Genomic DNA, 25539 nt, shown 5'->3' with positions numbered 1-25539 from the left:
TCAGGCCACTGCTTGACCTCACCAGCCTTTCTTTGAAATCTGCACAGATGTTTCTTTAACCCACAACACTTAGATCCTGCATGTACATAAAATCAGCATCATACCAAAGAAACCTATCTCTGCTCTCAGTAGAACTAGTGTCCAGAGTCTATTAAACCATGGTTGCAGCAGATGGTAGGTATTTTGAGTACTGAACACAGTAAAATGAAACACAGGCAACTCATTCATCATAAGGCCATTTTAAGAAAGGGACCTGGGAAGTGGCCATACCTAAAAAAAAAAAAAAAAAAAAAAGGACTGACATTTTTGCACTCCTGAGCCTCAGGGGCTGAGGCCTTGCTGATGTTTGAAATACTCTTGTGGCATCTTTCTTTTTCTTTTTTATTCTGGAAAAACTACTTTATTTCTGTAAAAAGGAAATAATCTCTTTAATACTCCTGAGTTTTGGTCCCAATTTTACCTCTGCTAACTTCTGGGCCAAATTCTACTCTTTTTAAATTTCTCTGATCTGGCTTTGGTCTCTGGTTTGGCGATCACGAATTCCTTCAGTTGTTCTTTATCATGGAAGTATCTTATTTTTCCATTAATTTTGAAAGATAGTTTTGCAAGGTGTATCATGGTTTAGATTTCTCTAAACCCTGGTTCCTGGGGAGGCAGCGGGTCATGAGAGTGGAGGGTTTCCAGACCCATGTAGCTAAACTGAGACTTTCTTGATGGACATAGGTGTGTGGCTGTGATGCTGCTGCTTTTCTTGTCCTAGGTGGCTAACCAGGACTCCTCTAATGGTGGGAGATACACAGGGTGTATCTGGCTGTTTCTCCCTGCCCACACTGGTTGAAGGCAGAAAGCAAGCATCCCATTGGTGGTAGGAACACAGAAACATGTCTGCTGTTTCTCCCTGCTTGTGCTTTTTACCTGAGGGAAGCAAGCATCCCAATGGCAGCAGGTGTGTAGGGGTGGGTCTGGCTGTCTCCATTTCCTGTTTCTTAATCAAATGAAGCTGACATATTCATAGTAATGGTGACAATATGCTTTTTATGATGATAGTTTTTGACCTTTAATTTATACTATATCTTTCTTTTTTGCTGCATATTATACAGAGTTGTGGGTTCATGTTGGCATGGGTTTACATGGGTATAACATATTTTCTCATTACCCTTTCCTTTTCTTCCTGAATCTACTAAGCCCCACACCTTTCTCTAATAGTATTGCTTACATTTTCAGATCATCTCTTTCTCTTTATAAAATTATTTTACATTTTTCATGTGAGATAAGATATGATATTTGATGATGAGTTGCATTTACTGCACCAAGTCTGTGGGCTCCTGTTTTGTTTTTATGTAAATTACAAGGCATCTTTTGCAGCATTTTCAATTTCTTCTTTAAGTCTCCTGTAATTTTTCTTGTAGAGTTGTTTTCTATCCATGTTTAGGCTTATTTCTAAAGTATCATTTTATTTTTTGAGGTGAATATTAAATACATTATTTTGTTATTTTTCCCCAGAAATTTTGTTATTGGGATGTAGAAAAGCTATTAATTCAGTTTATGTTGTTTGCCTAACCACTTTGCTGAATTCTTAGCAGACTTAAACATCTTCAGTGGATTTTAAGGTTCTTTTACTGAATAAGCCCATTGTCTATAGAAATAATTTGTTTTTATTCCTGTCCTGTTTACATCCAATTGTTTTATTTTTCTTGCCTAGCTGCTGTAAAATTTAAAGTCATATAATTGAACAGACACAGCAATAGTAGATACCATTATCTATTTCCCAAATTTAGGAAAATATTTACATTTTTACCCTTTCTATATGACATGGGAAGGTAGTGAATTCAAATTTATTTAGACTATTTTTTCCTGTCTGACAAAGCATCAGGTGATACCCACCCAGATGCAGCAAGACCTTCTACTTTCTACAGGATCAAGTAATACAACAACAAAGAAAACAATGGACTGAGACACATGCACAAAGGAGAAAATATTCATGACAATTCTAGTCTTCCTTTTTCTACCCAGTCATATAGTATTTGTTACTTTTTACAAACCTAATATATATTAATTTTGCTTTCAAAAAACAACAAAATTAGTCACAATTTATTCTTTGGTGTGATAAAAAGATCTATGTCAATATAATACTGCATGGATTGATTGTTGAGCTTTCCCATTGAACTAATTACAGAACATGATGGTACAAAAAGATGATGCAAAGGAATCTCTTGTACCCTAGAGTTTATTTTATTTTGTATCTCTTCTATGGAGAAATACACCAATTCCTCTTGAAAGTCAGGATAAAATTTTATCAAAATCAGCATAATCACTAAGTCTTTCCAGGTTCATCTGGAGGAAGAAAAACTTAAAATGTGCAAGTAGCAATTTTAGGTTCAATTTAATGGGTATTTGTGTATAATCTGGTAGAAACATTTCTCCTAGAACTAAGCTATCTAAGTCAACAGAGCATGAATTCATAGAGACAAAAAAGAATAATTTTGCTAAAGGATCTCTCATTATGATGAATGGTACACTCTTACATCTAGTTCTTATTGTCTGACTCTTGAATACTTTCACTGAGTAAAATAACACCATATATTTGAGGCTGGCTCATAAGATATATTACTTCTTGGAGAATATTGCCCTTTACCACCAAAATATCACTACCTAGCTTTTATTCTACTTTGATCTTAATAGAGGCACCGTATTATTTTATTAAACTATCTTCTTCAGATGATGGAAATACAATACAGTTTACAAATTCAATTAGATACAAATTCTCACATTTCATTTGCTGTGATTTATTTTTTCAGTAAAGGCAGTGGAAAACCAAAATGGATAAATTTTGGTAGTAATTTCATGTTTTAGATCTGTTGTATCTGACATATTTCTTGCATGATGGAATACAAGTCTGTATTCATGGGTCTTACTAAATTATTTGTTTATAATATCAAATATATGAGAAATGGTAATTATTAAAGTACATGAATTATTTTCTTCTCCATTTTTGAAATCTGAAGAGTCCAAAATAAGCTATTCCTATGTTTGGTGTTAAAGGCACTTATGATATCCATGTTTTAGTTGTTTTGTAGAAATGCAGAACTTTTGGTGTCATGATGGCATCAATCTAGATTTTAGAGAAAACTATGGGAGGCCAGAGAGATGTTCAAAAGAAACTTATGCATGATGTTTAGTTGTGTCACTAAAGTTGAGCCACAAGGAGGAGTTGAGAAATTGAGAGCCATCAGGAATATGCATGCTGATTATTACAGGCACCAAGAGTTAGCATATGATTTATGACCATCAAAAACATGGAAGGGAGAGGGCATAAAATATTGGTAACCTACTCACCAATTCAGTGTGTATAAAACAGTGGATTTAGACCTTAAATATTTAATGTCTTTTCTGCTTGCTTTCCATGTGGTTTTGGGGGCAATCACTCCATTCTATGTGCTTATGTCTCCTTTGTGGAATAGAAATGCTTATCTTTGTTTTCCATTGCATATTGGAAATATATAACTTGCTGTTTTTTATTTTATTTTATTGGGTATTACAGATAGAAAAACCTTACCCAAATACACAGATGAGACAATGGACAGGTACTTTTTATTAATTTTGAAACATTTTATTCCTTTAGAATAATTGAGAATGGAAGAATATGTTATTCATTTTGTAAAAATCATGAGCATTTGAGGCCAAGAGCAGAATGCTTTAGTGTTGGTGATAGGTCAATTGTGTCCCTGAAATTTTCAGATATTGGGAACTTGGTCCAAAATGTGATGATATAATGGATTAGTAACACCTCTAACTGGTGTCTTTATGAACTATAAATGTGGAACGTTAAAAGTTACATTTTTTCTTCTGGAGATAAATGGCCACTCTAAAATTCTTGAGGCCCAGGGCACAAATGGCTACCTGCACATCTCTTTAGTGCAAATGAGAGGACAAAACATGCAGATACTTTCCACAGGAGCCAAGAACCCAATTTCCTTCCACCAGAAAGTGGGTAACATAGTGAAGTTGGCTGGAAGTGATAAAACTAATGTGGAGATTTACATTATTCCTCTGTGTTCCTCTCCTCTCCTTTTCACATTAGAAAAGATTCCCATTCATGTGAAGATGGGTAAAGAGTGATTTGAAGCAAACAGGCCCCTCCATTACCTCAGACTTAGCTTTGAATACTCTTTTTCATTTACAAAAAAAGGAAGCAAGCAAACAAACCTGACCATGTTTATCTAAGTGAGCATTAACAGTTTTTGAAATGCAACCAGAAAGCATTGATGGGGGACCAGAGCATTTACCCATAAAGTTTCATGGCTCTCTCTACATTTGCACTTTACCACTTTAAATGCCCCTGACTATTAACATTCCTGTTATCACCAACTTTATCCATGAGAGTTTACATTTGGTGAGGTATTTTTTTTTTAAAATTCACTATTTCAATGAAGATATGAAGTTCAAATATCCAAGAAACCATTTCAGACATTTTTCAGTCAGATTGTATTTTAGCACAGAAAGACTCAAGTTTTCATTACAATTCTTGAGGGTTTTTTTCCTCAAGAAAAGAAAAATTGTCTTGGGACATTAATTTGTATTTATCAGAAATCTCACATTTTTTGCAAGTTAGACATAACAGTTTAAATTAAATATATGTATAAGTGAATCACTGAATTATTTATAAATAGGATACTAAAACATTTTCTAAGTATACACTTGCATATTTTTAAAAATTTATGAACTATAATATATTTTAGTCTCAAAAGATACTTCACAAGTATGTACAAGTTTAACACTACTGTAGGTCAAAATATCCAAGCCTTTAAAAGTTTCAGAGTTATATTACATTTCTAAATATAAAGACTTTCTTCCAACTATAGACTACAAATTAATGGTAAAATTTGTATAATTCTCAAAGTGCTTGATGGATGCACGTGTTCATCATTTTAAGATTTCCTAATGTGAATTTATATTAGTACAACTCATTTAGTAGTCTAACAACAGTTGGTTTTAAGAAAAATATCTTTTAAGGTCAAGAGTCAGTAATTATAACTTCACTAGTCTCTTAATGAGTCTGTTTATGTGACCTAATGGTAATAATTTTAAGATACTAAAAAACTCATTTGTATCTTTTTAATAGATAAAGTACAACTATTTAAGTTCATTCCTTATTGAAATTAAGTACTTAAATTGTACGGTTTTTAATTGCTTTGTTTTTATATAGAAGACTTGGAAGTTTCAGAAAAAATTTTTTTTCGAATTTTCCCCATCAAGTATTTTGTCTGTTTTATTCAAGAGGTTATAGTGTTTACATCTATGCATGGCATATCTTGGGATGCAAATGTGAGTATTTTTGAAACTATTAATAACCTTTGTATGAAGAGGCACAGTTTTGTAATAGTTCGAAGGTTATTCTTTTGTTTTAAATGGTTCACATAAGTTTACAGTACGTATTTTGAGTAAAACATCTATAATTAGAATTCATCCTTAAAATATTTAGAAACACCTTGAAATATACTGGGGTAATGGCAGAATTTTTATGTTAAAACAGTAATGCATCTCAAGATCATAATGTTAATTGAAATAAATCAGATATACAATCTTGAATATGTCAAAATTTCTTTTATATGAAAAACTCAAGTTATTTTTTAAAAAGAGCAAATAAATGCTCATACTCCGATACTTTATTACAGAAACTCATTAGTTCTACTTCTCATACATTCCTGTAAGATTTCCTACACCATTTATTCAACAATGTGTCTTTCAAGCCCTTACTATTGCAGCAAAATAATTCGCAACAGCCCATAATGGTATAAAAATTGCACAGCTCCTCATTTGTCTTTATAGGTAAATGGAAGTATACAGCTTGAGGTTCAACTTATTGAAAGAATTTCAGTAGTATACTTGTTTTAGGTTGGCTCATAAAGGAGTATTAGTACTATAGCATTTTGGTTAAGAGTGGTGGCGGCAGATCTCGCCCCATGTTTTCTAATCTTGATTTTTCTTTTCTTTCACTGTTGGTTGATCAAATAAACCCCCCAGCCCCTTGCAACTGTACATCTAGGATGAGAAAGATAAGACAGCACCATTAAAAAAGCAGAAACTTTGAAAATTGGGATCATTTCAAAAAAAGTACATGTCTAACATGTATACCACTTCCATTTACTGATGAAATGCTACTGTGTATGTACAAATTTATAGCATCCATTTCATATAGAAAACTCAGGACACATTGTAACATGGGTCCATTATTAATCATTTAGCCTCCACTAAATACCATTAACATGCCAGCATTTATTTTCTCAAAAGGATAATGGAGATTTGCTTAGGATATAACATGTTTTCTAGAAAATTCTAAGAACCTACCATTCAAATCAGCTATACAGCCCTGCAAAATGCTCCCATTCAAATTGTACATGCCACTGTGAGTTGAAGCATTACTGGATGCTGAGTCCTATGACATCAGTTTGCAGAAAAAAACCTGCTGCACAGCCTTGTCTTATATGTATTGCACTCAGAAGTAGAAATTATTTTGGACACTTGGCAAATGCAATTTGCACAAGTATAACACATTCAAATAATGAATATATTCTTTATATATGGTCTCTAAATGAAACAACAGAATTTATTAGACTTTGTGTTTTGTTTTTGGTTTTATAAGAGGCCCTTATGTTTTACCTTAGAAGTGATATCGTGAAATGTCCAGTTTCACTAACTTTTCAAAATTTCACTTAGGTAAAAAAAGGATTAGGCTTTTGTATGATTTTTTCCTCAACAGTAACATTAATAAATTAAATATAGTAGGTCAGTTGTTCAGTAGGTCAAATCATCACATGTCACCAATGTAATGGACCAGTGTGCTGCTACATACAGGAAGCAATGATCCATATCCTTGAAAAAGTATTTGCAAATCACGTATCTAACACAGATGGAACAAATTTCATATTTCATAATTAGAAAATAGCCCAATTAGAAAATGGGCAAAAGTGCTTGGGAATATAGCTCAGTGGTGCTTTAGCATGCACAGGGTCCTTAATTTGATTTTCAGCACCACATACAGAGACCAATGAACAAAAGACCTGGGCAGATATTTTGAAGATGAATATATGCACATAACAAATGAGAACACAAAAATAACACGCTGCCTTAATCATCAGTAAAATGTATATAAAGTCACAGCGTATGTCACAACTTATTTACTCAGATGATCAAAAATGAAAAAAACTACTTGTACTGGAATCTTCAGTGAAGACCATTGTCAGTGTAACATAGATAATAAAATGAGTTAAGAAAAAATTGTACCAAAAATTAAGAAGGTGGTCAATGTAAGTCAACTTCCAAATATGGTAGGAGCTGTCCCTGCATATTGGGTTACTTAGTCCAGATTTTTCAGAGTTTTTACAATAACTTCTCTTTCATTTGTGTTATATTTCTCTATACGCAATTCTTTCTCACTAGCAAAACTCCAAGCAATCAGTGCAATTGATTAATGAAAAAATATAGTGTTATTATTTGTGCTTTCATGGTTGTCTGAATGTTAATAATCAATTCATTTCTTTTTCATAGTCTCTTGGATTTTGAGGAAGAACCAAAAGTTGCATAGTGTCAGCTCCAGTGAAGAATGAGGACACATTGTATTTTTTATGAACCTGCTTTTTTGTTCAACTGTCCTTAAAAGCAGTATGCACAATAGTCAATATAACTATGTGTTTGATCACATCTCATAGAGACACTCACAGAAGAAAACTTTCAGAACAGTTTTAGAAAGACCAATGATGACTGCATGAATGTGTCACTAGCAAGAAAGACCATTTTGAAAGGAAATTATATTTTGACTGTAAGTTGTAAGTTTAATGATACACTGTATTTTGTGATAACACTTTGAATGACTTTTTCCCCTTTTTGATTCATGAAATGAATGGAGGTTAAATATTTTATTTAATAAAAACATTTTACTATGGAGATGATTATATATCAGTCTTCATATATCTAATATAAATTTCATAGTGTGTATATTGAGTTTTACTTTTCTAAATGAATGTTTATTCATAAGTCTTTTTGTTTACAATGAAAAGGAAATTTGAGTATTTTACTACCATGTTTACTGTCCTAGTTGGTTTTCTTTCAATTTGGGGAAAAGATAAAACTGCTGGCCTAGCCTCCCATGCTTTTTGTGATCCTAAATTCTGATTCCCTGTGTTGCCATCTAACTTCTTTCACTTCTGATTGTGCAGGTTAGTCATGTTTGTAATTTTTGTTTTCTCTAACATCAAGACTCTTGTAAGCTAAGTCCTTCAACGATCAGGATGCTACAGGTGGTGGGTCAACAGGTATGAAATGTTTACAAAGTAAGACTCCAGAACTCGGTCCCAGAGCTACTGAAAGAAACATGCATTTTAAGAAAATCTCTAGGTCATAATTGGGCTTTGTGTTTGAGAAGGATAGATATTGATCACTGTCCCTTGATATGTCTTTGTTTTTCCTTAGCTACTCCTTTTAACATTAAACTGGTAGTAATCATCAAGTTTAATTTTAAAGTGGAAAAGCTATGTATTTATCTAGGCTTGAGAAGAGTTTTTATGAGGAATACAGATATACTTTGAGTCAGTTTCAGTAAGCAGCCTGTATCTTCAGTTTCACAGCATGCTTTGATTAGCTCAGACAGAACCATACCAATCAAGCCTTCACAACAGTACATTTTGATTCACTGTGGTTCCTATAATTAAACTTGAATTATCCTTGAGATGGATAATATTGAGTGACAATGCACCATTAGTTCTTAAAATGGAAATATCTATGATAACTTGATGTTTATGATTCCAGAAGTCTGTGATGCCTGGGGAAAACCTAGACTTCTTGTTCATGTCCATATTTACAGAGCTCAGTAGAATAACTTCAGTTTTTCCTTCAGGGAATGCTCTGGTACTCTTAGGAGAATTTCAGTTCTATATTTCTTCCATCTGTGAAAAAAACAGTGATATAAGTGGTTGACACCTGTATTCAAAGCAAAAAACATTTTATATAAACTGGATTTCCTAAGAGTGAGACATGAAAGTAATTGTTATTGTCCATTTTGAATTATTGTAGTTTTTCTGTTTTGTAAAGACTCATACATTTCACAGATCTCCAATTTTTTTCCAATATATAGGTAAGCTAAAAATAATCTTTAAAATTCTTTTTACAAAAGTTTAAAATTGTTTTATTTTTTAATAATTTAAATGAGGTGTACAAGATACCAAAAGATCCAGATGAAAATTGTTAAATAGGGCATTGTATTCTTATTTTATTTTTGTGGAAAATTTGATAAACAGTATTGCTTAAGAGGACTTTGAGATTTAATGAATTTATATGGTGATCTTTAACTTTAAATGATTTAAACCTAGGTTTATGTATTCCTGGCATAATGAGTTTTGCAGAAGAAATATTTCTGAAATGTATAAAATGGTCCATTGTGTTTTATGTGCCATAACATTTTAAGGTGTCATTTAAATACTGGCAGACCTTTCACCCAATTTTTCATGGTTTTATTATTTTACACAGATTTAAAATATGACAAGTGCTCTAACATTGCTCCCTCCAGCATTTATGCATTAATCAGTGCCCCACACAACTGAATGTGATTATTTGTAACTATATTGTGATTTAGGATTTCACGGAATGATTTCCATTCCTCATATAAATATGCTTAATGTATAATTTTGGAGCTTTTGTTTATAAAATTCCTGTTTTAGAGTGCAAGCTATTCCTTTTTTTTTTTTGTTTTGATTCTTTCTCTTTTTAAATTGGAGGAAGCACATTTTGTATTCAGATTAAAACTTTTTTGGGGAAATGCTGATGCAGAAACTGAAAAATCACTAAAAACTCTGATCTGAACAGGGACATTAAAAGCCTGTGATTCAGACAGAAACCCTTGTGAGATGATGAGCTTGATTACATCACTATAAAGAAACATATTCTCATGCCTGATTTTTATGCTTATCTACATTCGTAACTTCTTTATTCTTTTTCTTTCATGTTTTTGTTTACTCACCCCAAATTCACTTTGAACTTCTGTCCTGTTTGCTTCTCTATTTATTCCTGTCTTCTTTATTTTAAAACTTTTATTAAAATGCTCTGCAGGAATTCTGGGTTACATTTGGCTACACACAATAGGAAGATACCAAACATTTTTACAACAAGGAATATCGTCTTTCATTCTCTTGTTGTTATGCTACTTGTTGCCTGTGTACTTTCAAAAGTTCTCTTATCTTGATTTTTTTGCAAAACAGAAACTCCTGCTAGTGAAGTCACTAAAAATTTCTTAATTTCTACAATATGATAACTTTACTAATTCCACATCTATTAGAACATTTGTTTTGGTACTGGGTATTACTCTTTACTTTGTGTGTTACTGGAGTACACAGTTTCTCTTTATGTTCACAAGACCCTGCTCTTTTTTTTTTCTTCTGTTTGAAGAGTCATGTTATTCATGATTCTTCATCTTATATCTTGCCTCACCTTTGTTCTGTCCAATGCTTTGGATAGCAACAATAGTTGAGTTTCTCAAATGGAAATTGGCTCAAAGTAAAAACTTCTAGAGAGATTACAGTTATCAGTTTGAAATGGGTAGACAATAAGAAAACAAGACACCAATGAGCAGCCAAATTAGGGCTCAATGTTATCATAATACAGATTGCTATTACCGCTATTGGCCTTACATGTCACAACTCACACTACCGATGCTATTGCTGAGGAGATGGGTTGTGTTTGTTGGAATCTTGATATTATTGCCTTTGGAACCTTTTCATTTTTGTCTCTATATGTTTCTCTACATGTCTCCATTTTGGAAGTCCTGTAATGTGTGTTGCATTGTACAAATCTAGATAAAAGGCCCTCATGCTAAGTGCATAGGACATGGTATAGAAAGTTTTTTCCTTATGGTTCTCAAGTTAATAGTAGCCTTTGCCAAGCAAATAAAGGTTCAGTTGTGGCCTTGTAATATATGACATCTGGCTGCATTCTAGTTACCAATCTCTTTAATAACATTTCTTCACTATTTTGCCTGCATCTCTTTTCTTTGTATACATTTGCTCAGGTACAGATAACCATTATATGCCTCCAGCCACACCACTCCAATGACATCCATGGTATTTCTTCTGTTAGTACCTAATAGATTAATATATTTAGCTAAAGGTTTCCTCTACAGATATGACAAGTTAACAATTTCATTCCTGCTGATCACTTACCCAGTAACCAAGGGACATGTCTTTGCTTCACTGTCCACCTGTTAATATCCAGAGTGAATCCTAATCCTAATGATTCTGCATTCTCTTAATTATTGCAAATGCCACACCGTATATGGAGAAGGCTTGACTCTTAAGCTCACATCAGAGGAACATTTTAAAAATACAATTCTTAACTCAATCTTGAACTTTTGTCTATTTTTCAAGTAAAACCTCATACTATGTTTTCTACAGTGAACTCCCCTAGGCAATGGAGATGAATAACATGTTGCGATAAGTATTGGGCAATAGAAATAGTATCCTGAGTATTGTCCCTAATTTCAATGTTGTCTTCCTGTAGCTGTTATGTACACTACTAAACATTTTAACCAAATAAAATATTATTCCATAGTTAAAAAAATCTTAACATATATACACTACTTGAGAAATAAATTTCAAATTCCTTAACATGATATTCAATTCAGTTTAAAACCATGAAAATTCAAGTAGCTTTACACTCAGCTCAGAATGTGTAAGATATAGAATTTACTACTATATTCAAAAGTTCTCAATAAATTTGGAACATAGTCTGTCATTTTCTCTAAATTTTATGTTTTGGGCCCATAGCTTGAACTAAATTAATCAAAATATTTTCTTTCCAATTCCTGCAAGGTTTTTTCTGCTACTGAAGTTACATTTATTCTGAAAAGTGCATGTTATCATTGTATGATAAGTGATTTTTATCCTAATTCTTTTTCTACAATATTCACCCTAGAAAACCTTAGTAACTTAGAGTTTTTTTTTAAACTACATTTCATTGCAGACAACTTCCAGTGAGGACCTGGAGATGAAAAATGCAACACTGCTGACACAGTTTGTCCTCACAGGGCTCCCATATCAACTGGAGTGGCAAATCCCCATCTTCTTGGCATTCCTGGCAATATACCTCATTACCCTGGTTGGGAATCTGGGTCTGATTACTCTCATCATGAAGGACCCTCACCTCCACACACCTATGTATTTTTTCCTTGGGAATTTAGCCTTTGTAGATACTTGGTTGTCATCCACTGTGACACCAAAAATGCTAGTTAATTTATTAGATAAATATAAGATGATATATTTCCCTGAATGCTTGATTCAATTTTTCTCTTTTGTAGTCAGTGCAACCACAGAATGTTTTCTCTTGGCAGCCATGGCTTATGATCGCTATGTGGCTATATGCGAACCTTTACTTTACCCAGTTATTATGACCGATAGACTATGCAGACAGCTATTAGTTTTATCTTTTGTAGGTGGCATTCTTCATGCCTTAATTCATGAAAGTTTTTTATTTAGATTAACTTTCTGTAATTCCAACATCATACATCATTTTTATTGTGATGTAATTCCATTGACAAAAATATCCTGCACTAATCCTGCCATTAATTATCTAATGGTTTTCATTTTCTCTGGTTCAATACAAATATTCAGCATTGTGACAATTCTTGTGTCTTATACATTTGTTCTCCTTACAGTTTTAAAAAATAAATCAGAAAAGTGTTCAAGCAAAGCCTTTTCCACTTGTGGAGCCCATCTCTTCTCTGTATCATTATACTATGGCCCTCTTCTCTTCATGTATGTGCATCCAACATCTTCACAAGCAGATGATGAAGATATGATCTTCTCTCTATTTTATACCATCATAAACCCAGTATTAAATCCATTTATCTACAGTCTGAGGAACAGACAAGTGATAGAATCACTGAGAAAGATATTCAAGAGAAATGCTTAGACCTTATTAATATCAACTTTTAATTAAAATACATTTTGAAGAAAATTTTAATATTTTAGTGGTATTCAAAGATTATCAGTCAAAGATTCTACAATGCTGTTGAATTAAATTTTTTGTACTTTATTACCTTCTTAAAACATTTCCATCATATATGTATAAATGATTTTAATATATTATTCATGTAACACCAGAAAAATTAAAGCTAAAGAAAAGTGAAATCATTTTACATGCTGTGTTATTCCATTATAAATATACTGAGCACAACACATAGTTCCTTTTCAAATGCACTTTAGTATGATAAGTGTACAAGGATTATAATTAGATGCAAATTGGGAATCATCACTTTTACTGCATTGTGATGGAAGATTTGTCTTTGAATGAGAAGAAAATTCAGGAAAACTGCTAACTCTCAAAATTTTCTTTCATTCTACTCGTTTGGGAAATGTAGAGTTTTACATCTGGAGAAGTTTAACATACAGAAATATACACAAATGCTTTAACATGATCTTAAAAATGATATGGGATTTAAAGTAATAAGCTAAGGAAAAATACTAGGAGATTCCCTTTGTTCAGTGTGTTTGAGTAAAGAAAAGATATGTGTTATGTCTCTTTGTTTCTGGTGCCATTCTTAGGTCTCTCTCAGATGTACTTGTTTGTAGGTAACGTGCCTCATTAATCCAGAAAAATAATAGAATAAATAACGAAGCATGGATGAACATATATAAGAAGTGGCAGAATAGAAAAAAGAGTTTTTATTACTCCTTTAGAAGATATAAAAGAAGGTCATTACCACTTGAAGTATACAGATATGTCACATGAGGGACTTTAAAATAATATTACCAAAGTTCAAATAGGCATAAGATGATATGATGCTATAGTGCCCGACGTTTACCTTAGAAAACAATTCTTAACTGTTAGATTTGTACACTCTTAATATTGTTTTAATTTGTGATGAATTTTGATAAATGTGTCTTTGCTATTTACCTCTCTTTCATCCTGCCAACACTGATTTTCCATACTTTGCTGTCAAATGATTATTCATACACAAGCCATAGAATAAATTTCATCCTTCTTCAATAACTTTTAGTGGACTGTTATTTCTATGAGATTGAGTCAGCAATGTTAATCTTGATTGCAGTGAAACGACTTTTATGTTGTTCTACATCAACATAATTTATTTGTTCATCAGTATGTCCAAATTGCATGATATACATGTGCTTCACTGATGTGAGTGTAATAACAAATATCTATCTATCTATCTATCTATCTATCTATCTATCTATCTATCTATATATGTTTGTTAGTCTTCACTCCACTTTTGCTCATGGTGGCAATTTTCTAGACCCTTAACACTAAAGTCTTGATTTATCTTTGAGTTTTGTTGTTCTATAATATTTGCATTAAAATATGTATTATAAACCACCTTTTTTAGCTGTCTTTTAGCTTCTGGACATGCTTCACTATCTAGGTATATGTTTTTGCTTCTGTAAGTCTAACACTCTGTGTCCTGTAATCATTTCTCCACAGAGAGCCTGTGTTATGTCCCCATTGTTTAATGATTTTTGTTGTTGTATAATGTCCCCCTGCACTGTTTCCTGTCAATGACATAGCATTTTGTTTGTATATCTATTGTTATAACACAAAGACAAAATTCATTATAATGATCTGTGGCATCTTCCTTCTACAGTAATGAAAGTGTATTACCAAACTTTAAACCTTAAGCTATGAATTCTTGGGCAAGGTCTGTAACCTGTCTAATCTTACTTTAGTTTTAGAGTCTGAAAAAAGGATTTCAGGGCTTCTCAGAAGTTTAGCCTTTGCAGCTTTCTCATAACTGCCATATCTACAGATTCCTCTTTGCTTTGTTCTGAATACAAACTCATTATTTTTTGCCTTCCATAAATTGATCAAGATCATTGTCATTGATGTAACTCTCTTTTTACTTCTTTTATTAATTCCTTTATATGTACCATTTTCTTAATCAGAATTCCAGAAATGAGGTGATAACAAACTTATTTATCAATATAATATTTTATAAGATATTTGATATTTTGCTTTTCCATTAAATAATTTATCTCACAGAAGAGAAATTATGTGATGTACACATTTGTGCCTTTGATTTATTTCAGCTAACATTATGCTCTTGAAATACATGCCTTTATTTACAAATGCCTCAGCATTATCCTTTACCCTTTAACAATTTGTCTGCTGATGGGCATATAGATTGTCTCTAAGATTTAAGTATTATAATTCTGATGCTATAAACATACAGATGTATTTAACATCTTAATATGATGACTTTAACTCTTGCAAAAAGATATTGAGAAGGGGAGCAGCTGAGTCAAATCAAATTTCTATTCTTAGTTTATTGAGAAATATCCCTGATGATCTCCACTGTGATTGTATTAGTGTGTGTTCTCACTAAAATGTTTAAGGTTCCTCATTCCATTAAACCTTATCAATATTTGTTTTCTTAATTTTTAATTTTTTTAAGAAAGACTAAACAAACAGAAAATAGTACATACATTCAGAGAAAAAAATAAACAGTAAGAAATCACTAGTTGATGTTTACATATTGTCATTTTACAAATAGTTTTTCAAGATATTAAAATGGAACATGTAATGTTGGAATCAAAGAGTGAGACCGCAAAGAGTTCTGTTCAACGGTTCAGCAAAAACTTAGTAACATGGTTGTCAATGCTATACCCTTAAACATACATGCCGCTTTCCATATCTTCATTTATGTTTAGATTAAACAAACTAAAGCAGGTTAAAGTCATTCTGAACAAAGAATAATAGTATTGCTGGATTTCACATCATGACACTTCATGATCATCACTGGGTACTGTAGTGTCTTTTTTAGAAAATTTAATTTAAAGAAAGACTAAACAAAACAGAAAATGAGTATAAATAAACAAAATTTCAAAGAAAAAAATAAACAGTAAGAAATCACTAGTTGATGATTACAGATTGTCTTCTTACAAATAGTTATTCAAGATACTAAAGTGGAGCATATAAATTTGGGATTCAATCAGTGAGACTGCAACCAGTTCTGTTCAACTATACAACAAAAACTTAAAAATATGGTTATTCATCCTATACACTTAAACATACATGCAGTTATCCATCTCTTCAATTATGTTGAGATTGAATAAACCCAAGCAGGTTAATATCACTCTGAAACAAGAATAATACTATTGTTGGGTTTCACATTATGGCACTCCAGCATCAGCACTGGGTATTTTGGTATCCCTTTTTTTTCAAAGTATCTGTTCATGTGTCATAAGATCATTTCTCAAACTGTTTATAGATTGTACACATGCATGAGTCTTAACATATATTTCTATCCTTTCTATATTAGAAGGAAAAACTAAACTAAGCAAGACAAAACAAAACTTATTCCTATAAACACATGAAACTAAATAAACATATAAGACCGTTGTACCAAGAGTTCTACCATGGTTCCTGTGTTGTCTCTTGTTATCTCCAATGGCTATATCATAATACATAGTATAATTGACTATATCAGTACATAATAGTATTAATAAAAATAGAACTTTGTATATAGTGTAGAACTTCAGAAACCAGCAGTTATCAAACCAGAATGTGTATTGTAGAGTGTTGTCATCTTCAGTGTAGTTGCCTGTACTCTCAGACTTGATACTATCAACTATATCAGTTTTGAATAAAATTTTCTCTGCCTCATTTCTGTTATGCTCTTTTTTTTTGTCATCAGTTGTCTGCTTATCTTCTTCATTTGTTTTCTGCTCCATTCATTGAGGCCTCTCTGCCACTGTTCCTGGAATCCTAATATTTTTCTCTCTCTCTAGAATGCCCTTCTCTGTAGAGTTGGATTTGTGGTTGCAAATTTCACAAATTCCTCTTTGTCTTGAAAGCATCTTGTTTCTCCATTAATTTCTGGAGACAGTTTTACAGGGTATATCAATCTGAGCTGGAGGTTATTTTCTTTCAGGGTTTGGAATATTTCACTTCAGGTTTTTCTTGATTTGATGGTTTGTGTCGAGAAGTCTGCCATTATTCTAATGGGTCTTCTTAGGTAGGTTATCTGTTGCTTGTCTCTAACAGCATTTAATATTCTGTTCTTATATTGAATTTCTGGGATTTTGATTATTATATGCCTGAGTGTAGCTCTGCTTTGGTTGTAGGTGGCTGGAGTTCTCTATGCCTCATATATTAGAATATCATTCTTTTTCTTATGTTTGGAAAATTTTCCTTAATTATTTCTGTGAATATTTCTGTTGTTTGTATCCCAGTTTCTTCATTCACATTCTATATTCTCAAATTAAAGATCCTTTTGTCATCTTCTAGCCTTTGTATTATTACTGCTTCTTTCCTTGTTATTTTTAAAATGTTTTCCCTTTAATACTCCGACATTGCAAAATTGTCCTCCAGTTTGGATAATCTATCTTTAGTTTCTTTCAAGCTGATTTGCCATCTTTCCATAGAGTTTTTATTTCCTGGTGATCTCTTTGAATCTGCTTCATGTACTCTATATTTTTTTATATTCTTCACCAAATGGTTCTATTCTTTGTTTGAGTTCCTCCCTTCTTCTATCTGTGTCTGCTTGAGGGGTGCTTATTATCCATTTTATTAATCTTCTTATATCTTGCTTTATTTGGCTAAATATTTCACTTTTGAACTCATCTATGAGGTCCTGAATATATCACTTTATGTCCACACGTGCTATATATGATATTGCATGTTTGCTGTTCTCATTCTCCTTTGTATTTACATGTCCTACATCAATGTTCACAGGTTTGGGGTCTGGGGACTTTTTGTTGTTGTTTCCTCTTCCCATGTTTTGCTTCCTCCATGAGGCCCCAGTTTCTTTCTTTGTTGATTACAATTCTTTTGAAGTGCACTGGGTAGGTGACCCTTTCCAAGGCTGTGTGCTAGTGAGTTGCAGACAGGAATAGCATATGCTGGCCAGTCCCCTCTGGATCAGTCAGCTGCTGTGGCCTGCACTACTGTATTACTTTGTGCCACCTCGCCTCTGGACCAGTCAAATCACGGAGGTCCCACGGGGCCAGTGTGGTTAGTGTGTGCCATCGCTGCAGGGACTTGACCTCAGACAAACTATTGGATCTCAGCCGAGTCACGTGACTCAGGCCTACCTCATTCCACCAATCCCATTTGGGAAGGGAACAATTGACTGAAGTCACTGCTGCCCCTTGTACTGGCCAGTCCTGCCAGGTCCCAGAATGTCATCTGATGAGCCCCCCTACTATTTATGGAATGGCTCCACTCCTGTCACCACAGTTCAATGTAGGCACTCTGTCAACTCAGCCCTCCGTTGGGCTCACTGACCCCTGAACTCAATGTAACTGTGCCTCCAATGAGTCAAAGCAGTGGGACCTCAGATGGCTTGACAATTTGCCATGGGACCTCAGAAGGCTCGGCAATTCAGGGCAGGACCCTGGCAAGTTGCACTAGGACCTGGGCAAGTCCCAGTGGGACCCTGGCAAGTTGTGGTGGGATCATGGCAAATTGGGGTGGGACCCTGGCAACTTGTGGCGGGACCTCGGCAAATTGCGGCGGGACCTCAGATGGTCAGCAAGTCACCTTAATTTCTGCTTGAGATGAGAGAATTCATCTTCCTCTGTCTGGGGCCCTTTACTCTGTATTATGTTGAATTCTATGTTGACTATCTCAGGGAGCTTCTGTAGCCAGTTGTTATTTATCTGCCATCTTTTCTCCTCTTCCCCATCAGTATTGGTTATGATTCAATTTACTGTTGGTATCCATTTTTTCTGGGTTAAGATATAATCCCAGTATTGTTTTCATTTAGATTCCTCAAATGGACAGCTATCTTACATATTTTTTCATGTATTTATTCTCCATCCCCACCTGTTCTTTAAGTGTCTATTCATTATATTGCCCTTTTTTCATTGGGTCTTTTACTTCAAGGTGTCTATTATTTTAGTTCTTCATCTATTTCTGAAGTTAGTCTTCTTTTTTAGAAATGACTGGAAAAACAATTTTCCCATTCTGTACATTTTCCCTTTACTCTGTTGGATGTTTCTTTTGATATGAATATTTTTAATTTGATAGGGTAACATTTGTTGATTCTTATTGTTATTTCCTTTCTTACTGGGCTTCTAATAAGAAAATCCTACCTTTCCCCTATATCATTAAGACTTTTATCTATTTCACTTTCTAGCAGATTCAATATTTCTAAACATTTAGCTCTTTGATCCATTCAATTTTAGTTTAGTACATGCTGAAATATATCAGTCTAGACTTAATCTTCTGTAAGGGGATGTGCAATTTTCCCCTTTTGCAAGCTGATTTTGTGTTTTGCAACACTGCAAATTTGATTATTAATTTTAGGAGTGTTTCAGTGGTATTTTGGGGATGTTATAAGCAGAAAGTCATGTTGTTGACAAATCATGATACTTTTATGTCTTCCTTTCCTATACATATAACTTTTATCACTTTTAGATTTTTGTCTTTCCTGATTGTTCTGGCTAATGTTTGAGGACTGTACTGAACAAGAGTGGTAACAGTGGGTTTCCTGGTCTTGATCTTTATTTTAGAGGGGGAAATTTCCATTTTTACAAGATTTAATATTATGTCAGCAACATATTTGTCATAAATGCATTTAACTAGATAGAGAGAAGATTATTTTATTTTTTTTCCTTTAGGGTTTTACTCATGAATGGATGTTGTCAAAGAATTTTTTAGCCTTTATTTTGAGGATAGCATGAAGTTTTTGTTTCTTCTGTTTATATGGTGGGATACATTTATTGATTTGTGTATACTATACCATTCTTAAATCCCTGGAGTGAAGATGACTAGGTCATGGTGTGTGAACATTGCCTGCTTTTGGATGGATCCACATCTGGTTGCCAACAAATCAGAGTAATGCTCACTTCTAGTAATGACTATATGAGTACTCATTCCTTTTCAAATTTATTAGAATATTAGCCATAGAGCTTCCTTGAAGTTCTTATAGGACTCCACAGTGAATCCATCAGTTCCCCAGGTTTATATTTGTCGATAGATTTTCTATTATTGCTTCAATTTCATTGCCTAATACTGGATTTTCAGGGCGTGGTTCACTTCTGGTTATTCTGATGAATCCAGATATCTTTATATTTAATGATAGAGTATTAATATGTCTGTGCAAATATATTGCTTGCTGGATCAGTCAGCATTCATTTCATGATGTTAGTTCCAGAACACGTGGTAACTTGGCACCCATGATTAAGAATTTAACCCTGAATAATTATGTTTGTTAAAAGAGTGACACAGTTGCTACAGACATAAGGGTTTGCTACAAAATTCTAAGGGTCTACCCTATAGTTCATTTACAGAAGACATCAAAGACTCTAACAAATATTGAATATGTGACTGACAGGTGGCATATAACTAGATGCTGAGTAAATGATATCAGTGACAGGGAAAACCCTGTTGCTCACCCATCTCCTATATGTCCACTTAGAAGTAGAATCTTTTCTGAACACTAGGCAAATGGGCCAGACTAGCATATTCAAGGAATGTTTGACCTCCAAGTTTTTCTTATAATTTCACCAAATTTCATGCCTCTTCTTGGCTGTGTGAGAGACCACAAGCAAATGTCTTATGCTTTATCTTAGAAAGGATATCTTGATATGTCCTACTTCACTGATTCTTAGTAATTCCACTGAGTTAGAAGGCATCTATAGTTTTTTGTTGTTTCCCCTCCTTTGGCATAATAGTATTATCCAAAAATCTAATAGAATTGCTGTATCTTTTTCACTGCTTATGTGAAATCTGCAGCGTCATCACTGAAGTAGGTCAGAAATGTAACCTGAAAGGAAGCAGGGACTAATATCCCTGAGAAGATATTTGCATGATATATATCTAAAATAAAATATACAAAGAAAAAAATCAACCATTTAAAAACTAATGACTCAGCTAGAAAATGGGCAAAAGGGCTAAAGCTCGGTAGTACCTTAGTATGCACAAGATCCTTGATTTGATCTCCAGTTCTTATACAAGGACCAATGGGCAAAAGATGTGAGTAGCTATTTCAAATATAAATATATGTGGATCTCAAATGATATAAAATAATACTGGGCTATGTTAATCATTAGTAACACGTAAAAAATGAAAACAAAAATCCAAATAAACTCAATGGTAAGAATTGAAAGAAGTAACCATACTGGATTCATCAATGATGAACTTTTATAATCAAAGATAGGTAACAAAATGAGTAAAGTAAAAATTGTTCAAAAAATGAAGTAAGCATTCATTATTAATACAGCTACAGTTATACTAACAGATATCTTTCCAAATCAGGCAATTTATTCCACATTTTTGCAGAGGTTTTAGAATGACAGTATTTTTTCTGTGTTGTTTTACACTGTACATTATTCTTTTTATTAGCAATATTCTAAAGCAAGCAGACTGATGGATTTACGAATCTCACCCAGAGGATGAGGTGTTTAAATTTGCACTGTCATGGTTCACTTGATATTCTGAAGCAACTGAAATTATTTACCTTTCATTCTCATTTTCTCTTGAGGAAGAAGCAGGAGTTGCATGGTGCCCATCTAGTAAATCAGGTGGATGAGGAAATGCTTTAACATTTTTATGAATATTTCTGTTGGATGGTATGTGACAGCATCATTTACTATATGTCAGATCAGATCTCATGCTGCTTGCTCACAAGTTCTGTGAGCAATTATTCATAATTGATTCATTGCTTTTCCTTTAACTTGGGGAACAGAACAAGTACCTAATCTCACTTCACAGATTCTTTGTGATCTATCAAATGCTGACTGAAAGTTTTCAGAACAATATAATTACACATAAACTGGTTTATTCCAGTATGCCAGAAGTATCATTTGTGATACAAAGCACTCAATAAAAGTCGAATTTTAGTGGTAAAATGAGAAAAGCCTATGATGATTTGATATATATGATTGCAAAAGTCTGAAATGCCTGGGGACAACCTGGGTTCCTCATTCATGTCCAAATTCACGGTGTTCAGTAAAAAAGCCACACTTTGTCCTACTGGGAATTCTCTGGTGCTCTTAGGGGAATTTTAGATCATACTCCTACAACTGGAAAAATTACAGTTGTACAAATGTTTGAGTCTTGCACTCAAAATAACATATATAGTGTTACATATTCTTGAGAGTTGGAAATGAAACCCTCAAATGAATCCGTACTTGAAAGAATTATCATATTTGTTATTGTTAATCCTGGATTGGTGTATTTTCTGTTTCATACAGCTTAACATTTTTGAAGGATGTGCACATTCTCTTCTAATATATGGTAAGCAAAAGTAATTTTTATTTTTAAGCATTTTGTATAAACTAAAAATATTGTTTAATTTGTTAGAATTCAAATTGATTATATAACATCCCAAAACCCCAGGTATGAAATGAAAACTAGTACATTATCTTCATATTTCAATTTGAGATAAAATGTGGTTAGCAATAGTGTAGTGAGAGTGATTTTTTCCTTTTAGTGAGTTTGTATGGTCATCTACGACTTTACATTTTTTTTCCTTTTTGAGACAGAATATTGCTATGCAATATAGACTGGCCCTGAGTTCTCTTTGCGAGCAGCCTGGTCTCAGACTTGCAATGATCCTCCTGCTTCAGCTTCCCGAGTACTGGAATTACAGGGGTGGACCACCATGCCTCTAAACTTTAGACAATTTCAACTGAGGTTTACATACTTCTAACAACTCTTACATAAGAGTCATTTCTGATGATGCTGGTAGAGCAGCCCAATGTGTTTAACTGTGTCTGATTAAAAATGTTAAGGGGTCATCTAAATATGTACTTGATAATGTATGTGATGAAATGAATCAGAAGAGCATAAATTCATATAAATACATATAAAATCATATATGTGATTTCCAGAAAGTTTATTTCTCTAGAAAAATAATTAAAATAAACAAATTTTTTATTGTATGAATTTAGGTGCAGCATATGATGCCTTGACATGCATGTGGATTATCAAAGAACTAGTGTAGAAAATCAAGTCAGCATTCTTCATTTCATATAGTAAGTATTTTGTTTTTGGTGATGAGGGTACTATGATAGTACCATAAAGTACTATTCTTAAATCACCAGTATATAATATTACTAAGGATCAAAACTGTAGTTTTCATATCATCTCTATATGTAAAGAAAATGGAGCATTTAAATGCAGAAAAAATGAAGAAATGTCAATGCATTTATGAAAAACTTGTTTTACAACATTTTAAATCAGGTGTCTACATTGTACTGAAATCCCATGTTAAAAAAAATCCTCCAATTTGAAGAATATAAACTGACCCTATGATAGAGAACTTTTAATAAATTCCAAGATTAGCAAATACTTTCACATCCACACCTCAGAGTCTCTTTCCTTCTCTCAGCTCAGTCTTGCTTGTATACCTGTTCTCTGTCTTTTACTTTTCTCTGCTAATTAATATAAGTGTAGTTACGTTATTCTGTTTATTTTCTTCAAACCTTTCAATTGCTTTCACCTAAATCAAATTTCCATTTCACAATATTTGTTATAGTTTTTTCTCCTTTTCTGCCTTATTTCTTTCAAAACTTTTTATTCAGATACAAATTATGCTTGGCTAAACACAATATACAATATCAACTCTTCTTTGTGTCACTTAGCATACTCTTCTATCTCTTCAATGTTATGCTGTTTCCGATATAGTCTCAATTATTCTCCGATCTTAATTTTATTAGGTAACAGAAACTGTTTTCATTAAGTCACTGAAATTTCTTAGTTTTACAATCAAATGATTCTATTGATTCCTTATGGTAGAAGGCATTGATTTTTGTATGTGGTACTATACTTTGTTTTTCTTGTGTATCTTCCCCCTCTTATATTGTCATAACTCCGCTTTTCATTTTCCCCTAATTTTTAAGATTGATCTGTTCATTAGTTTTATGACAAATATTTTGCCTCTGTTTTGTTAAACACAATGTTAAGGTTCCAATAAGAAGTGATTATTTTAAATGGAAATTTACTTACGGAAAATATGTTAGAGGGGATAGCAAAATCAACTTGAAATATGGGCAGGAAAATAAGCAGCAAATGAAAAACAAATTTTTGACCCAACACTATCTTCATAAAGATTACCCCATTACTATTGTTCTTAGATGGTGTGATTAACATCAAGAATGGTATTGCTTGTGGACACCAGTTGAATGTGCTGGAGTGTTGATATTATTGTGTTAGTTGCCTCTTTTGTCTCTGTACCTTGCTTTACCTCTCTCCATATTAAAAATCCTTTACATGTTGTTTTGTCTGGTAAAATGGGGATTAAAGCATCTTTCTTTAAGTGAGAAGTGCACGGTAAAATGAGTTTCTACTCATTTTGGTTTCTCAAGTGTATGACATCCCTTTCCAACCAAAAGGTTCATGTGGTAGAAAGGGTTTCTGATGTGCTTAATAAGTGATATATGCCCTTGTTACATTCTTTTTAACGTAACCTTCTCCAGATTATTTCTTCTCTAATCTTCTTTGTATACCTTTCCTGATGGACATATTACCAATAAATGTGCCTCCGAGTACTCCAAAGACACCCATGTTATTCTGTTAGCATCTAGTAGTTTAACACATTTGATATGCTTCAAGTGATGTCCTTCTACAAATTTAACAATAAACTGAAGTTTCTGCTACATTCTTGTTGAATACAGTACAGTCGCCAAGGAACATTAGTCTCCTACTGACCCTTGATACTTCTTAAAAATCAAATCATAGTGATTCTTCACTGTCCTGATTTTTGACACTGTTACAATACATATGGAGTATGCACCACACTTATGCGTGTTACATACTCAGGGCATTCTAGTAGCATAACTTATTAGACAAATATAATGTCTCTCTCTGAGTGTATAATACAATCTTTCTCCTATATAGTTAGTGCAAACACAGAATGTTTTCTTTTGCAGCAATGGTTTATGATCACTATGTAGCTATATACAATCCTTTGCTTTACCCAGTCATTGCCACCAATAGACTATCTATCAATCTATTAGTTTTATCATTTGTAGGTGGCTTCTTCATGCCTTAATTCATGATAGTTTTTTATTCAGATTAACATTCTGTAATTCCAACATCATACATGACTTTTATTGTGATGTTATACCATTGTTTAAGATTTCTTGTACAGATCCTGCTCTTAATTATCTACTTGTTTTAATTTTCTCTGATTCAATTCACCTACTCACTATTTTGTTGTTCTTGTCTCTTATACACTTATTATCTTCACTGTTTAAAAAAAAAGAAGTCTCTCAAAGACATAAGGAAACCCTTCACCACCTGCAGAGCCCATCTCTTGTTTGTGTCTTTATACTGTGGCCCCCTTCTCTTCAGATATGTGCACCCAGCATCTTCACAAGTGGATGATCAGGATATGATCTTTCTATGCTTTACAACATCATAAACTCTGCATTAAATCCATTTTACTACAGTTTGAGAAATAAACAAGTCATAGATTCACTGAGAAAGATGTTAAAGAGAAATGCTTAGGTCTCATATTAATATCTTCTCTCTTTTACCTAAAATAAAGCATAAAAATGCACATTGTCATTATTTTTCACAGATTTTTGTGGT

The 25539-nt window shown here is 33.1% G+C and overlaps 1 protein-coding gene and 1 pseudogene across 1 annotated transcript; both read left to right on the top strand.

The window, feature by feature from the left end:
• Positions 1-12018: 12018 nt before the first annotated feature.
• On the top strand, positions 12019-12954 carry LOC106025966 (olfactory receptor 5H17-like). The gene has a single exon (XM_063255648.1). It carries the CDS (start codon positions 12031-12033, stop codon positions 12952-12954), a length of 924 nt encoding a protein of 307 aa, XP_063111718.1. The 5' UTR covers positions 12019-12030.
• An 11846-nt stretch (positions 12955-24800) lies between these two features.
• On the top strand, positions 24801-25455 carry LOC134477536 (olfactory receptor 5H17-like; annotated as a pseudogene).
• The last annotated feature ends 84 nt before the right edge of the window (positions 25456-25539 follow it).

This window comes from Cavia porcellus, unplaced genomic scaffold (genome assembly GCF_034190915.1).
Source record: "Cavia porcellus strain 051 isolate PalLab524CR breed Dunkin Hartley unplaced genomic scaffold, mCavPor4.1 scaffold_9, whole genome shotgun sequence".
NCBI lineage: Eukaryota > Metazoa > Chordata > Mammalia > Rodentia > Caviidae > Cavia > Cavia porcellus.
Note: the sequence above shows the minus strand (reverse complement) of the source record. Positions and strands in the feature narration are given on the sequence as shown.